The sequence below is a fragment of the Marmota marmota genome, unplaced genomic scaffold (genome assembly GCF_001458135.2).
Source record: "Marmota marmota marmota unplaced genomic scaffold, marMar, whole genome shotgun sequence".
Lineage (NCBI taxonomy): Eukaryota > Metazoa > Chordata > Mammalia > Rodentia > Sciuridae > Marmota > Marmota marmota.
The window spans coordinates 4,965,262-4,983,254 of NW_025999946.1; the positions used below are offsets into that span (position 1 = coordinate 4,965,262).

Genomic DNA, 17,993 nt, shown 5'->3' on the forward strand with positions numbered 1-17,993 from the left:
GGGGGGGGGGGAACTATATCAAAAAATTTCTGATCTTTAACTCACTTTCATAGTGTAAAGTACTAATAAAAATACACTCAGTTCATATGGTATATGTATTAATATATTTATGCTCATATAACAAAATACCATAGACTGGGTAATTGATAAACAACAGAAATTTACTTCTCACATTTCTGGATAATGGGAAGTCTAAGATTAAGGCAATGTCAGGATTTGTATCTAACAGAGGCTGCTCTCTGCTTCTGAGAGGTACTCTGTTGCTACATCCTCAGGAGGAAAGGAACGCTGTGTCCTCACATAACTTAAAGAATGGAAGTGCAGGGCTGGGGTAGTAGTTCTTTGACAGACCGCCTGCCTATCATGTGTGAGGCACTAGGTTCAATTCTCAGCACAGCATATAAATAAATAAATAGATACAGATACATCGACAACTAAAAAAAAATTTTTTTTTTTTTTTTAAAAGAATACTACTCTGGTTTCTCTTCAGATCCTATAAATCTTTCGCCTTTCACTAAAGATTTCGTGGAGAGGAACAATTCTGAGTCTTAACCCAATTTTTTGAGACCTTGCACTTGCAGGGCTAATAATTATCTGTAAAGATAGATTTCTTTGTTGTTGGCTGAATAACGTCTCCTTGTATCCTTGTATAACGCTGTGTTCACCATGATTAAAAACTATTAAAAAAAAAAAAAAAAGGAATGGAGGGGTTGGGGTTGTGGCTCAGTGGTAGAGCATTCACCTAGCATGTACGAGACGCTGGGTTTGTTCCTCAGCACCACATAAAAATAAATAAATAAAATAAAGGTACTGTGTCCAGCTACAACTAAAAAAAAAAAAAAAAAAAATTAAAAATGAGTGGAAGTACAGGCTCTCTATTCAACTTTTTTGTTCTTTCTTTTTTGGTATCGGGAATTAACTCAGGGCCACTTAATCAATGAAATACATCTCCAGTCCTTATGTTTTAAATTTTCAGGCAGGGTCTTGTTAATATGCTAAGGCTGGTATCAAACTTGTGATTCTCCTGTCTCTGCCTCTGGAGTCATAGGGCTTACAGGTTATGTGCCACTACACCTGGAATCAACCCTAAGCCCTGTTGGAGTAAATACAAGTGAGTGCCTAGAAGACTTGATGTTTCTGAAGGTTATCAAAAGACTCCTAAGAATGTGTTAAGGGGGCAAGGAGGGGGGAAACTGGCCATTTCCCTTATCTCCAATCCCTAGGTGGAGATCAAAGCAGAAGGACCTGAATTATAAAGTCAAGTCATGTACTCATAAAACATCTGAATAGACCCACATGAGCAGCTGGCATAAAAATCTATCCTGTGTATATACTCCTCTACTTACGGGTGTGGTGCAACAGCCTGGTGCTGTCAAGGAGCCTGTGAGTAATAAAATGTCTGAACCCTCTCATTGAGTCCTCCAAATTCTTCCTTTAGGGTCAAAACAGTACACTGAGGCCTTTGCAGCCCTGGAGTTGAACAAGTCCTTTCATAAAGGGCTCCACCCTTCTCAAAGGCCACACCTCTTAATAACATTGCACTGGAGATTAAAATTCAGTAAGAATTGTGCAGTGAACACCATCATTCAAACCACAGCAATACAGTACACAGTAAACTCTCCCTGGATAATGTATTTGCATAGTTAAAAGGTAAAATATTTAACTAAACATGGTCTGAAATGTTAAGTTAAATATAGTGTATTGAAATCATAAGCCATGCTGGGGATACAGCTCAGTTGGTAGAGTGCTTGCCCCACATGCACAAGGCCCTGGGTTTAATCCCCAGCACCACAAACAAACAAACAAAAAAACCTTTCATCCAGCTAAAATCATAAGGCATGTTTTCACATATATTTTGTAAGAAATGGGTCTGGTGGGGATGTAATAAGTAGATCTTCACCTTTAATGGCTAGGATCCAAAAACTTGCTTTTTATCTCTGAGTACTGATTTCAAATTCAATGCTGCAGAAAATTCCCAAAGTAGGGCTAGAGATATAGAGTGCTTGCCTGGTATATATGAAGCCCAGGGTTCAATTCCCAACACCACCCCCCCGCCAAAAAAAAAATCCTGAAATAAAATAAAATTTCAACTGGCCATTTAGAATCAGCTGCTAATAAAACAAAGTTATGTGAGCTTCAAGTAATGAATATAACCAAGATACTTAATATAACAATCAATATAATGAATATAACCCTAAAACCTTCCTCCTTTCCCTTTGAGCTCCTAATAACATAAACATGTATCTCTAGGTATATATGACTAAGAGATATCTGGAGGCGTTCACAAGAATAGTAATAAAAGTTTTAACTTTCTTTGTATTCTACCCTCAAACCCCTCCGTGTTACTGGGGACTAAATCCAAGAGCACTCTACCAGACCTACATCCCCAGCACTTTTAATTTTTTGAGAAAGGGTCTTGCCCAAGCTGACCTCAAACTTGAAATCCTTCTGCCGCAGTCACTGCGAAGTCACTTGGATTATAGTAATGTGCCACCACACTCAGCCTTTCTTGGTATTTTTATTCATCATTTGTGTGTGTGTGTGTGTGTGTGTGTGTGTGTTATTCTGATTCAACCCAAGGCCTTGTACGTGCTAGGCAAGTACTTCTGACCTACACTCCAGCCCTGAATTTTTTTAAATATCGAACATGAATTAGTTAGCTTTTTAGATAAAACATCTCATACTATGCAAACAAAGGAGATCTAATTTCAAATCCATGAATTCATGTTTAACTGATTTTGTTTTATATATTACAGCTTTACTGATGTGTAAATGGCATAAAAGAAGCTGTATATATTTAAGTATACAATTTGGTGCAGGTATATACACATGAAATCAACAAAAGATCAAGAAAATGAATTTAACTCTAAAACTCCCTTTTGTCCTTTTTAAAAAGTCGTCTTTCCACCCTCCATTGCACCCTGGACTCACCACATTGAACCACTGATCTGTTTTCTGTAATTAAAGATTCAATTGAGGGCTGGGGATGTGGCTCAGGTGGTAGCGCGCTCGCCTGGCATGCGTGCGGCCCGGGTTCGATCCTCAGCACCACATACCAACAAAGATGTTGTGTCCACCAAGAACTGAAAAATAAACAAAATAAAGACATTGTGTCCATGTATAACTAAAAAAATAAATATAAAAAAGATTAAATTGAATTATCTATAATGTTATGTAAATGGAATTATACAATATATATTCTTTTTTTAATTCGCTTCTTTCAGTCAATATAATTATTTAGAATTTCATCCAAGTAATACTGTATCTCTTTTTTTATAANTGAATTCATGTTTAACTGATTTTGTTTTATATATTACAGCTTTACTGATGTGTAAATGGCATAAAAGAAGCTGTATATATTTAAGTATACAATTTGGTGCAGGTATATACACATGAAATCAACAAAAGATCAAGAAAATGAATTTAACTCTAAAACTCCCTTTTGTCCTTTTTTAAAAAAGTCGTCTTTCCACCCTCCATTGCACCCTGGACTCACCACATTGAACCACTGATCTGTTTTCTGTAATTAAAGATTCAATTGAGGGCTGGGATGTGGCTCAGGTGGTAGCGCGCTCGCCTGGCATGCGTGACGGCCCGGGTTCGATCCTCAGCACCACAATACCAACAAAGATGTTGTGTCCACCAAAGAACTGAAAAATAAACAATTGAAAAATTCTCTCTTTTTTAAAAAAAAAAAAAAAAAAAAAAGATTCAATTGAGCTGGACAATGTGGCTCACACTTGTAATCCCAGTGACTCAGGAGGCTGAGGCAGGAAGGCAAGAGAATCACAAGTTTGAGGACAGTATGGGCCAATGTCGCAAGGCCTTAAGCAATTAGTGAGACCCTATCTCAAAAAATTTTAAAAAGGGCTAAGATGTGGCTCAGTGGTTAATTGCCCCTGGGTTCAATTCCTTGTATCAGGAAAAAAAAAAAAAAAAAAGGACGGGGGGAGGGTGATGGGTTGTGGCTCAGAGGCAGAGCGCTTGCCTAGCATGTGTGAGGCACTGGGTTTGATCCTCAGAACCACATTAAAAAAAAAAAAAACAATTAAAAAAGATACTGTGTCTACCTATAACTAAAAAATAAATATAAAAAAGATTAAATTGAATTATCTATAATGTTATGTAAATGGAATTATACAATATATATTCTTTTTTTAATTCGCTTCTTTCAGTCAATATAATTATTTAGAATTTCATCCAAGTAATACTGTATCTCTTTTTTTATAACTCACTAGTATTTCAGTGTATGGGTAAACACTCGGTTCAAGGATTCACCTGCCGGTAGACATTTAGGACACTTCTAGGTTTTAGTTATTAAAAACAAAGTTACCATGAACATGGGTAAGCAACTAGGAACATGTACTTTCATTTCTCTTGGGCAAAATACCTAAAGAATGGAACGGTGGGCTGGGGTTGTAGCTTGGTGGTAGAGTGTTTGCCTAGCACATGTGAAGCCCTGGATTCAATCCTCAGCACCACATAAAGATAAGTAAAATAAAGGTATTGTATCCATCTACAACTACAAAAAAAAAATTTTTTTTAAAAAAAAAAAAAGAAGAAGAAGAAGAATGGAATGGTTAGGGCCAACAGAAAATGTATGCTACTTCTTAAGATACTATCAAATCAGGTGCACCATTTTACATTCCTATGAACAGAATGTTCCAATTCCTATACATCCTGCCCCACATCTGGTATGCACAGATTTTAAATTTTGGACATTCTAACAGATAATGTAGTGGTATTTCATTATGCCTTTTATTGACATTTACCCAATGACTAAGGATGTTGAGCACCTTTATTTATTTACTAACTAAACATCTTTGGTAAACATTTGAAACTTTTTTTCTTTTTTTTTTTTTTTTTGATACCAGGGATTTAACCCAGGGGTGCTTAACCTCTAAGCACCAGCTCTTTTTGTGCTTTATTTTTGTGACAGGACTCATTAAGTTGTTTAGGGACTAAGTTGGTAAGGCTATCTTTGAACTTGCGATCCTCCTTCCTCAGCCTTCAGAGCACTGGGATTACAGGTGTGTGCCACCATGCCCAGCAAATTTTTTTTTGCGCATTTTTAAAATCAGTTTGTTGCCAGAGAGTAGCACAAGTCTATAATCCCAGAGACAAAGGAGTCTGAGGCAGGAGCATCAAGCTCAAAGTTAGCCTCAGCAAATTAGTGAGGCCCTAAGCAACTTAGTGAGATCCTGTCTTAAAATAAAAAAATAAAAAGGACTGGGGATATGGCTTGGAGGTTAAACACCTCTGGGTTCAATCCCCAGTATCAATAAACAAATAATTAAAATTGGTTTCTCCTATGTTATTATCTAGAAATTTTATCATTTTAAATTTCACATTTAGTTCTACTAGCTAATTCTGTAGCAAAATATAGATCATTTGTTTTGTGCATGACTATCCAATTGTTGCAGCACCACTTATTTAAAAGAAGATCCTTTCTCCAATGAATATCCTGCCCTTCTGTCAACAATCAGTTGTCTTGGTCTGGGGTTATGGCTTAGTGGCAGAGCACTGGCCTCGTACATGTGACCCACTGGGTTTGAGCCTCAGCACCACATAAAAATAAACAAAATAAAGACATTGTGTCCATGTATAACTAAAAAAAAAATTTAAAAAAATCAGTTGTCTATTTATGTGTAGGCCCATTTCTGGACTTTTTTATACTACATGAACAATCTACCTGTCAATCTTTACACTGATACTACTGTTTTGATTATGTGAGCTTTATAATAATTCTTGAAATTAGACAATAGTTTTTTGTAGATTCCTTAGATAACCTACAGAGATGATCACATCTTCCAGAAATACCAAGTTTATTTCTTCCTTTACAATCTGGATTATCTTATTTCTCCTTGCCTAATTACACTGCCTAGAACCTCAAATACTACTGTAAATATCTTGAACGTAAGTAATGAGAGGTAATATCTTTGAATTGTTCCTGAACTGATCTTGGAGGAGAATACTCAGTCTTTTATCATAAAGAATGATTTTTAAGCCAGGCATGGTAGCACACACATTCAATCCCAGAGACTCGGGAGGTTGAGGCAGAAGGGTCACAAATCTAAGGCGAGCATCAGCAATTCAGCGAGACCCTGTCTCGAAAAGTACAAAGGACTGAGGATGTAGCTTGATGGTAGAGCACTACTGTGTTCAATCTCCAGAATCAAAATGAAAAAGCAAAAAGATTTTAGTAGGTTTTTCCCTAATGTAACCTTTATGAGGTTAAGGAAATTCCCTTCTAATTGCTTCTAATTAGAATTCCCTTCTAATTGCTATATGCTATTTTTTGTCACAAATAGATACTGAATTTTGTCAAATGGTTTTTCTGTATCTATTGAGATGATTATACATACACACACACACACAGTTAATTTTTAATTTGTCAATATAGTCAATTACTCTATTTACATTGTAAATGTTAAATCTGTCCTACATTCCTGTTATACTATTTGATTCTGTAATAAATTATATATAAAGTTACAGTAGTAAAAATGTAGATAAGTCATTTCCAACTTTCACTATCAGTTTGCATTCAAAGTTGTGAAGACTTTATTGATTCTACAGTTTTCAAAAGATTTTCTTCAAATATATTTCTCATTGTATATCCATATTTTTAAAGATTTTAATACTTACTTATCAAGGAAATCTTTGTCCACTACAGCAGAGATGTCAAGAAGAGGATTTCCCATTCCAAAGAGAATATTTTCTCTAAAAACCATAAACAAAATACAAGAACAAGTTATAAATATGTAAAATACACCAAATATAAACATCTTCACTTTACCTGAAAATAAATCTAACACAGTAGTTTATTAAACCTTTGCTTACCTATTACATGTAGAACATTTTAGAGGTGATACAAAGGATTTTTTTTTTTTTTTTTTTTTTTTAATTTTGAGACACGATTCTTGCTAACTAGCCCAGGCTGGCCTTAAAAGTCATAATCCTCCTGTTCTCAGCCTCCCAAATTAAGTTACTGGGATTACAAGCACGTACCACCATACCTAGCACACACACAAAAAAATATTTTTTAAACTGGATGAAATAAAATATAACAAAAGAAGAAAGCAAATCATGTGATTTTTAAAAATAATATTCAACACTTAATGATTAAAGCTAATTCATTTCACTGTTCTTTTTTTTTAAAGGTCTACCATAACAAAGTTCTATATTCAATAAACATGACTGACAATTAACACTCTCTCTCTTGCTAATAAATAAGGTCCTTAGCTACTGATGGTTATTAGGGAGTAAGCAGCAAGTCCTCTGACAGTCCAAGCAACAGCCCTACCCTTAACTGTGAATGATTATGATTGGGGCCTCCATGATTGACATCAGAGATGATATAATTCTCAATTTCTTCTTTGAAGAAATCTATTTTTCATAAGTAACTGCAGTAGAACTCAATGCCAAGGAAAGAAAGGACTCCACTACAAGCGATGCCTTAAACAGAAACACATAAGCAGCCAGAAATGGACCAGTGTCCACATATGCATCCGTCTCATTTAGTTTACTCAGTAAGATTTGCCCCATATACTTTTTCAGTGGTCTCCAGTTTGCTGAAAATCCCTTGCAGTTGCCTCCAAACCAGTTACCAACCTTACCATTTGGTGACTATCAATATCATCAATAGGTAATATCAATAGGAAGAGTGCCTCAGTGTTTTCTTATTAGAATAATGTTTATCCTACAATTAATAGTCTATAATGAGTTGAAAAGATTGAATTAGTATTTCATTGACACCATAGATTAGGCAACTATGACTTAACATACAAGAAGATGTTTGTCCCTTTTCTATTTAAGTAAGGCAGTGAAGGACTGGTGTTGTAGCTCGGTGGTCGAATGCTTGCCTAGCACATATGAGGCACTGGATTCAATCCTCAGCACCACATAAAAATAAACAAATAAAATAAAGGTACTGTGTCCATCTACAACTTAAAAAAAATCAAAAACAAAAGAAAGTAGGGAGGGGGGACTAAAAGAGAACATATTTATTTATTTACACATCAAGTCACATCTGTGATCAAAATAAGTCTAATGTCAGATAAGAAAATAAGCACTTAGAAGATAAAGTATCAATAGGCAAACACTATAAACTTTACCACTACTTTCTCAGGGACTACTCTGATTTGAGCACTGTTTTAAAAACAATAAAAACTCCTAAAACCTGTTATTTTTAAAAAAATTATAATAATGATAATGGGGAAAGTGTTTCTGGGGGCTGTCTTTTCCTTCTCATTTGCCCTTTCTAATTTTTATTTTATTTTATTTATTCTAATTTGCTATATGACAGAGGAATGCAATTCAATTCATTTGCTCTTTTTAAGTGTTTGGTTAAATGTACAGTCAGGTAACCAGCAGAATCAAACTATGGGGCATTCCCATCATGATAAAATAGTATCCTGCTGCCCATACATCAATCCCATCACCTCTGACTGGTAGCCTTGGTTTTAAGGAACATAACTATGATATTTCTTTTTAGAAAGTCTATCCTTTAAACATTTCCTGCATCCCAAAATGACTTACTATATTATATTTGAAATACCATTTAATACCTTCAATTGGAGGGAAATTCAGGAAATTTAAATCTGTTATTAGCAAGTACACTATCATTTATTGAGTATTGAGTAACGTTCTGTGGAAAAAACATGTATTTTTTTCATTCCTATTGCTGTTCTTCATTTAAAATTTACTGTTTATTTGGAAGAAGTATATACAATAAAAAATTCCTAAATTTTTACATTATTGTCAATGAACACCTCTGAAATGGAACCATAGTATAAATGGGAGAATAAAGATGTTAAGAGTAGTTAAGAAAAGCATACAGAATACAATTCAAAGGCCATGAATCTCCACTATTTCTCTCTTAAAAGTAACTTTCAATGTTGCTAATTTATCTGAGAATGAGTTTGTTTATTTGCCAAATTGTTTGAGATCATTTGGTACAAGAAAAAATGTAGAAGAGTATTAATGATGAGGAAGCAAGATCCCTCTTTCTTTGAACACCACAAATTCTAAGTTAAGGAACAATTATTTCTTTTTAATTGAAGTAAAATTTATGTACATAAAATCAATCATTTTAATAATTTTAAAGAACACAGAATACAATTCAGTAACTGCCAGTATATTCAAAATGTTTCAAAATCTTGTACAATTATCGTCACCATCATTTGTGGGCATCTGTATGGTGCTAGGGATTAAACCTAGGACTGGCACATTCTAGGCAAGTAGTCTACCAAAGAGCTACATTCCCAGCACCCAAACATTGTATTGAAGACAATTTCATCACCTTAAAAAGAAACCCCATACCCACTAAGCAGTCATTCACTTTTTCCCCCTGGCCCAGTCTCCTGGGAACCACCAATATCCTTTGTTTTTATGTATTTGCCTATTCTGCATATATCATATAAAAGGAATCATATTAATAACCTTGTATTTATCTTGATTTATTTCACTTAGCATAATGTTTTCAAGTTTCATCTATGTTGTAGCAGGTATCAGGTTTTTATTCCTTTTTACAGTATAACAACATTCCATTTATGGATATAAGCCACATATTGTTTAAACATTTGTTAGTTGAAGAACATTTGGAATGTTTCCATTTTTGTCTAATGTTATAAATAATGCAGTTTATGAACATTCACGTACTTGTGCTTTTGTATGGAAATGTTTTCATTTGTCTTTGGTATACACAGAGGAGTAAGATTGTTGGATCAATTTTGTTTTTAAATTTTTGAGGAAACACCAAAACTGTTTTCCACAGTAGCTATACCATTTTAACATTCCTATCAAGAATGTATGATTGTCCTAATTTCTCTACATCCTTGCCAAAATTTAGTTCATTTTTTTCACTTGTGGTTTTGATTTGAACCTTTCTAATGAAAAATAATGTTATCATCCTTTCACATGTTTATAGGCCATTTGTACATCTTTGGGGGAAATGCCTGTTTTTCTTTGCCCATTTATTAATTGGGCTGATTATTTCTTCAATGTTTGTTTATTAAAGTTCTTTTCATATTCTACATGCTAGATATACCTGATATAAAATTGCAAATATTTCTCCTATTCTGTGAGTTGGTTTTGAATTTCTTGACAGTATATATTTCTGGATTCTCAATTCTCTTATATTGATCTTAATGTCTATCTGTATGTCAGTACCACACTCATTTGATTATTGTAGTTCTGTAATAGTCTACTAAGTCACAAGCATGAGCCCTGAAACGTTTTGGTTCTGAGAACTAAACCCACAGGCACTTTATAATATCCTCAAGTCCATTTTATGTTTATTTTGAGAAAGGGTCTTACTAAAGTGTCCCAGGCTTGACTCAAATTTGTGATCCTCCTGCCTCAGCCTCCCAAGTCACTGACTGATTACAGGTGTAGACCACTATGCCCATCTATGATCTTGAATTAATTATAAATTCTTAGATACTTCTCTTAAGTATCTTAAATACAACAGTAAAATCATATGCAAGAAAAGAAAATATAAGCTGGACTTTTCTGCAGCAAAGGACATTATCCAACATTGTTGGTTTTCTAGATGTTTTGTTTTTTGTTTTTTTTTTTTCTATTTTAGGTCTGTTGCAATTCCATACAAATTTTAAGATCAGATTGTCTATTTCTGCAAAAAAGGATGTTGGGATTTTAATTGAAATTGCATTGAATCTGTAGGTCCATTTTTTAAGTATTATCATTTTAACAACTTTAAATTTTCCAGCTCATGAACATGGAATGTTTTCTGAGCAAATTTGTCTTCCTAGAATACACAAGCCCTTAGTTCAATCCCATAAAAAAATTAAAAATAAATACAGACACTGAGTCTAGCTCAAACCTATTTCTTTCTTTCTTTCTTTCTTTTTTAATTAAACTGGGGATTGAACCCAGGGCATTTTATCACTGAGCTATATCCCCAACCCTTTTATTATTATTATTATTATTATTATTTGTTCAAAACATTACATAGTTCTTGATATATCATATTTCATACATTTGATTCAAGTGGGTTATGAACTCCCATTTTTACCCCGTATACAGATTGCAGAATCACATCAGTTACACATCCATGTTTTTACATATTGCCATACTAGTGTCTGTTGTATTCTGTTGCCTTTCCTATCCTCTACTATCCCCCCTCCCCTCCCCTCCCCTCCCATCTTCTCTCTCTACCCCATCTACTGTCATTCATTTCTCTCCCTTGTTTTTTTTCCCTTTCCCCTCACTTCCTCTTATATGTAATTTTGTATAACAATGAGGGTCTCCTTCCATTTCCATGCAATTTCCCTTCTCTCTCCCTTTCTCTCCCACCTCTCATCCCTGTTTAATGTTAATCTTCTTCTCATGCTCTTCCTCCCTGCTCTGTTCTTAGTTGCTCTCCTTATATCAAAGAAGACATTTGTCCCCAGCCCTTTTTTATTTTGAGACAAGGTTTCACTAAGTTGCTTAGGGCATTGCTAAATTGCTTAGAGCCTTGCTAAGTTATTGCTAAGTTACGGAGGCTGGCCTCAAATTTTTGATACTCCTAACTCAGTCTCTCTAGTCACAGAGATAACAGGCATGCGCAGTCATGCCAGGCTTCAAATCTATCATATTTCATCACATCTACCATTAATCCTAAATAATTCCAATTTCTGATGATGATCTAAGACTATCAGTTGTAAAAGGTACACCAATTACAGAGATGTTAAAATGGGAAGAAGCATGCATGTTAATTAAGATTCTGAAACATAGTATCTATTTTCCCTTATCTCTCTATCATTCTAATACATATAACCTATTTTAATCATATTCCCTGAATGTGACTCTGCCTGCAAAGTCCTTCCCCTACTTAGCCTGGAAAATTCCCAATCTTTTTTTGTTTGTTTGTTTTCTTCTTTGAGCTACTTGAGTTTGAACTCAGGGGCAATCTATCACTGAGCTATATCCTCAACCCTTATTTTATCTGAGGCAAATCTCCCTAAAGTTGCCCAGGCTGGCCTTGAATGCGTGATCCTCTTGCCTCTCTCTACCCAGAAGCTAGGATTACCAAAGTGTTGCGTTATACCTGGCCCAATGATCTTTTTTTAAATTTCTCAAAAGACACCTCACTTTATAAATAATTTCTGACCAATTCCTACCCAAGAGCTACCACATAAAGCTGTACAAGCTGCCCCTGCACAACTCCAGAGGGTGCTGTTCCCAATGAGAGTAATGGCTCCTGGTATTGCATATCAAGCCACTGCTTCCCTCCCTCCCAAAGATTTATTCATTCTTTCCTCTCCTCGATTCTAAAAGTTCTTTGATGAACTTTTAACTGATTTTAAGGGTTGTTTTATACTTTATTTTGATCAACTAATCTAAACCAGTTAGATACCAAAAGATAAAAGTTTTTAAAAATCTTAATTACATTTATATTCCCAAGGGCTGACATTCCCAAAACACAGGGGCTTTGAGTGATTTTGTGCTATAGGTTCTGACCTTTTTTTTTATCAACAGACTACTACTTCTCTCAGGCTCTCATAGGTCAGGGCTGGATCTAGGGTAAAATTACATTTTAAAGGTTCCTATATGGAAGATGAAGTAACATGACACTAATTTAGATAGGCTGGAATAAGTTAAAGATGAATACTGCACTCCCTCAAGCAATCTCTAAATGATAACACAAAGAGATATAGCTAAAAACCCAACAGAAGATGTCAAATGAAATAACTAGATGCATTCAATTAATTTTTGAAAATGCAGGAAAGAGTAAACAAAGCATGGGACAAAGAGAATACAAAAAGATGGTATAATTAAACCCAATCAAAATAATAATTACATCAACTATAAAGGATTAATCACTCCAATTAAAAGACAAAGCTACAGAGTTGGGGGGGGGACTCAGATACTATTTAGTAAAGATACACTTTAAATAAAAGGACATGGTGAGTCTGAAAATAACAAATTAGAAAAAAAGATACAACATGAAAACTAATCCTAGGAAAGCTGCACTGGAGAGACAAGATCAAATGGCAGGTGCAGGTCTCTCCACTCATCAATTTGTCCCCTACTCTGCAGCAATAGATTAGGTCCTTGCCATAGTCTACAGGGCCCAGTGCTGAAACCCCAGGCAGAGGAAGACAGGAGGACTACCATGGAGAGGCAGGATGACCTGAAGAGAACTCAGAGATAATTGACAGAAGGCTAAGATGACAGACAGCATATTGAAGTGAGGCACCCTAAGCCTGCCTTTCCCCAGTTTCAGATGAATACAGCTTCCTCATTATGTGAAGAAAAAAAAAAAGTTAGTTGCAACTAATTAATATCAGATGAGATAGACTTTATAATATGGAGTATCATCAGATATTAAGAAATTTAAGAGCATGGTGGCACATGCCAGCAATCCCAGCAATTCAGGAGAACCACAAAATCAAGGCCATACTAGGCAACTAGAGAGACCCTGACTCAAAATTATACCTAAAAAGGGCTGAGACTGTTGCTCAGTGGTAGAGCCTCCCCGGTTCAAGCTCAATACTGCAAAACAAAGGGTGTATGCACCAAATAAAATGGCTTCAAAACACATGGGGTGGGGGGCAGCTTGAAAAGAAATAGCTTTGTGTTTGTTTGTTTTTGGTGCTGCAGACAGAACTTGACACATGCTAAGCATGGGCTCTACCTTTAAGTTGTATCCCCACCCCTAATTGCATAATTTTAGTTGGTTTTAACACTCCTCTCAGTAGTTGATAAAACAGGCAGATTCAAATATAGTTAAGAAACTACACCACTGTGTATTAATCCTAAAGAAATGAAAACTTCACATGGAAACCTACATATACATGTTCATAACAGATTTATTATTAACATCAAAAAACTTCAAACAACCTAAGTGAAGTGAATTGGTAACAAACTATGATACACTACAACTTGACAATAAAAAGGAATAAATTACAATACATCTTAGATGAATCTTAGAGGCATTGTACTGAGTAACAAAAATGTAGCATCTATGGGTTACATATTTTATGATTCCACTAAATAATCTCAAAGTAAGAAAATCACAGACATGGAAAATAGATCAGTAGATGCCAAGATTCAAGGTTTGGGGGAAAACATAACCATAAAGGGAAAACATGGAGGAATTTCCTTGTGGACTGATTGTGCACCCTGATTGTGATAATAATTAGAGAAACCTGGACATGATAAAATTTTGTAGAACCATACATAACTACCACTACCTAGAAGAGTTTACAAAAACTGGTTAAATTCTAATAAGGAATATATTCAAATTATTAGTATTATACCAACAATAATTTCCTGGTTTTGGTAACATATTATGGTTATGTAAGATATATCCTTGGGAAGTTGTGTAAAGAGTACACAGGAACTTCTGTACTATTTTTGCAATTTCTAGTGAGTCAAAGTATTTCAAAAGAAAAGGCTGGGGAAAGGACATGAAAACAGATATAAAAAATGTTTAGGGTCTAAGGACACAGCTCAGTGGTAGAGCATTTGCTTAATAGGCATAAGGCCCTGTGTTTCATCCCCAGAACCACAGGAGAAAAACGTTTAAAAAGCAATTATGGTGGCCTGGGTATGTAGCCCAGCTGTAAAGTGCTTGCCTAGCATGCATGAGGCCCCGAGTTCAATCCCCAGCACCCCCCAACACACACACACACAAAAAAAAAAAGCAGCAGCAAAGAGTGTGGCAGGCACAGTGGTACATGCCTGTAATCCTAGAGATTTGGGAAGCTGAAGCAGGAGAATCTCAAATTGGAGGCCAGCTTTGGCAACTGAGCAAAAACCTGTCCCAAAATTAAAAGGGTGGTGGGGGGACTGGAGATACAACTCAGTAGTAGAGTGCCCCTGTATTCAATCCCAAAAATAAAAAAACAAATAGGATGACATCACTGGGGAAGGCCCTGTGAGGACTCCCAAGAGTCCTCTCTTTAAAAGCAATAAAAACAGTGGCTAATAATAATGATAATGTTCTTTTCTAGGACTCTCTTAATCAAAGGCTTCAAACAAACAATTTGAGGAGCACTAAATCAAAAACACGACTGAGCTGGGCATGGTGGCACAAACCCATCCCAGCAACTCAGGAGGCCAAGGCAAGACAATTCCAAGTTCAAGGCCAGCTGCAATAACTTAGCTGTCTTAAAAAAGGGGAAGGGGGATTGTGGATGTAGCTCAGTGTATCAGAGCACCCTTCAATTCAATACACATTATGCGCGCACGCACGCACACACACACACACACACACGCGCGCGCGCACAAGATGGTGAGAGCTACTCTGAAGAGGCCAACAGAAGGAAAGATGGTTTTCATTTTAAACGGACATGTGCAGACTAGCTGAAGTCAGTCTCCAAGGAGATTATCTATGATAACAGATTTCTTTTGAGGAAATCAATTTTGTTGTTTTTGTTTTTCCAAATTTTGCTTCAGTTAGATGTGGGGGAAAAGAAGAGGCTATGGAAATGCATCTGATTTCAGATATGAGATAATGGAAGGGAACCAGGGCTCACCATTGCCAGGCACATAGATTAATATGTGCATCTAAAGAAGAACTGCTCTGTTTTCTCGAAAATAAATCAAGTCATGCTGGGAATTCCCTCTGCAAGGATCTAGCCTGACAGGCAGTCCTACAAATGCACATGTTTGTCTCTCTTTTGGTAGAGTTTATTACAGTATTAATATAGTTTTAATAAGCAAGTATGTTTAGGTTGCAAAACTGACAGCTTTATAGAATTAAATCACAAAAATTCTAAATCTGAAGAAAATGAAAGACTGTGTAAAGATAGCTGAATCTTGGTAAGAATAGCAAACTTTGTAGGATTCCTTTTTTTTTTTTTTTTGGTACCAGGGATTGCCCCCAGAGGTGCTTATCCACTGAACCACATCCCCAGCCAAATTGCTGAGGCTGCCTTTGAACGTGCAATCCTCCTGCCTCAGCCTCCCCAGCTGCTGGGATTACAGGCCTGAGCCACTGAGCCCAGCCAAGCTTTGTAGCATCCTAACTGCCCCATTCCCACCCTCCTCTCCTCAGCTCCATGGCAGACTTGAAAAGCAACAGCCTTCAAACAGTGGAACAGAGATGCCTAATCACAACTGAAGGGATGAGAAAAGGGTTGCAACTCTTTTAAAGCCCCATTTTCAGGGAATTTTCATTATTTCAGCTGACTGGCAGTTCCCTGAAAATCTCCACTCCCAAGGTTTCCCATTATTTGAGCTGATTCAGATTTTACCCAATGCGAACAGCCTTTTCTCCAAGGTTTTTGTCAAAAATAATCAGCTGCAACGGTTTAACATCCCAGCTGCCTGAAACTATGGGAGCAAACAACAAGCTAACTAAAAATATAAAAGGAAAACTGGAGGAATAAAATATACACCAGAGGTTTTTAAAAGTTCTGAATATTCCTGAGAATACTGAAGGCCACATGCCTGTGCCCAAGACTGCAGGCATGCTCAGGAACAACCTTGGAAGGCCTAAAATAATCACCTCTGACTGAAAACCAGGCTTTGCATAAGCAGAAGAAAAGTTTATGGCAAGAGTTATAAGCCTGGCTGAGTGTTTAAGATGTGCCCCAACAAATACATACAGCCTCTCAGCAAAGACTGGACGACAATAACAAGTATTAACAAGATAGTGAAGAAACTGGAATCCTCATACATTGCTGCAGGTAATGTAAAATGAAGTACCCACTTTGGGAAATGGTTGGACAGTTTTTCAAAAGAGTAAACATAAAAGTACCATATGACAATCCCACTCCTAGCAAAAACATGACAATACAAAAACTTGTATGAGTGTCTACACTACCATATTCGTAATAACCAAAAAGTGATAATAACCCAAATATCTATTCGCTGATAAATGCATAAAATATGGAATATCTGTAAAACGAAATACTAGTTAACCATAATAAGCAATGCAACACTGAGGAACACTGAAAAAATTACACTCAGTGAAAAATGCCAAACACAAATGATGAAATATTACCTAATTTTACTCTTTTTTGGCGGGGACAGAACGGGGGATTGAACCCAGGGAAGCTTTACAACTAAACTACATACATCCCCACTACTTTTTTCCAGTTGTTGATGGACCTTTATTTTATTCATTTATTTATATGCAGTGCTGAGAATGGAACCCAGAGCCTCACACTTTCAAGGCAAGTGCTCTAACACTGAGCCACAATCCCAGCCCTACCCCAACCTAGCCCTTTTTTTATTTTTCATTTTGAGACAGGGTCTTGCTAAGGTAAGGAAGACGGCCTTGAACTTGTCATCTTTCTGCCTTATCTTGAGTTGCTAAAACTACAGGTGAGTACCTCCATACCCAGCTACATGATTCTATTCATGAAATGACAAGAAAAGGCAAATGGATGGAGGCAAAAAAGCAGAATAGTGGCTGCCAGAGAACTGGGGGTGACCAGATAGGTAGAGTGACTGCTAACAGGTATGAAGTTTTGTTTTGGAGTGATGAAAATGTTCTGAAATTAAAGGTACTGGTTATCCTACAACATTGTGAGTATAACACAAACTACCAAACTCTCCAGTTTAAAATGGTATATTCTATACACTCCCTGATGACCATGAAATTAAATTGAATAACAATTTTCAAAACTAACTATAAAAACCCCAAATATTACAAAATTAAACAATGAACATATAAAGGACCTGTGGATCAGAAAAACCACAATGGAAATCATAAAGTAATTTGAAGTGAATACATTAAAACGTGTTTTTTTTTTTTATTGGTTGTTCAAAACATTACAAAGCTCATGATATATCATCTTTCATACATTTTGGTTTGTCTTTTGTACTGTTTGTTGTTTGTGGTACTGGGGATTAACTTGGAGTGCTTTGCCACTGAACTGCATCCCCAGCCCTTTGTATTTTGTATTATTTAAAGACACAGTCTAAGTTGCCAAGGCTGGCTTTGAACTTGTGATCCTCCTGCCTCAGCCTCCTAAATTGCTGGAATTACAGGTGTGTGCCACACACCCTGCTTAGAGAGAAACATTTTTATC

At 36.0% G+C, this 17,993-nt stretch overlaps 1 protein-coding gene and 1 non-coding gene across 9 annotated transcripts in view; one reads left to right on the top strand and one right to left on the bottom strand.

The window, feature by feature from the left end:
• The window catches only part of Adk (adenosine kinase), a 483,935-nt gene that overhangs the window by 431,172 nt on the left and 34,770 nt on the right, over positions 1-17,993 (bottom strand). For all 8 annotated transcript variants that reach the window (XM_048801839.1, XM_048801837.1, XM_048801842.1 and 5 more), the window contains exon 2: positions 6,646-6,720. In XM_048801839.1, the coding sequence (XP_048657796.1) occupies positions 6,646-6,720 (75 nt within the window). The remainder of the gene's footprint in view (positions 1-6,645; positions 6,721-17,993) is intronic.
• On the top strand, positions 471-585 carry LOC125616479. Its single transcript, XR_007347112.1, has one exon. It is a non-coding gene; the product is annotated as a U5 spliceosomal RNA (small nuclear RNA).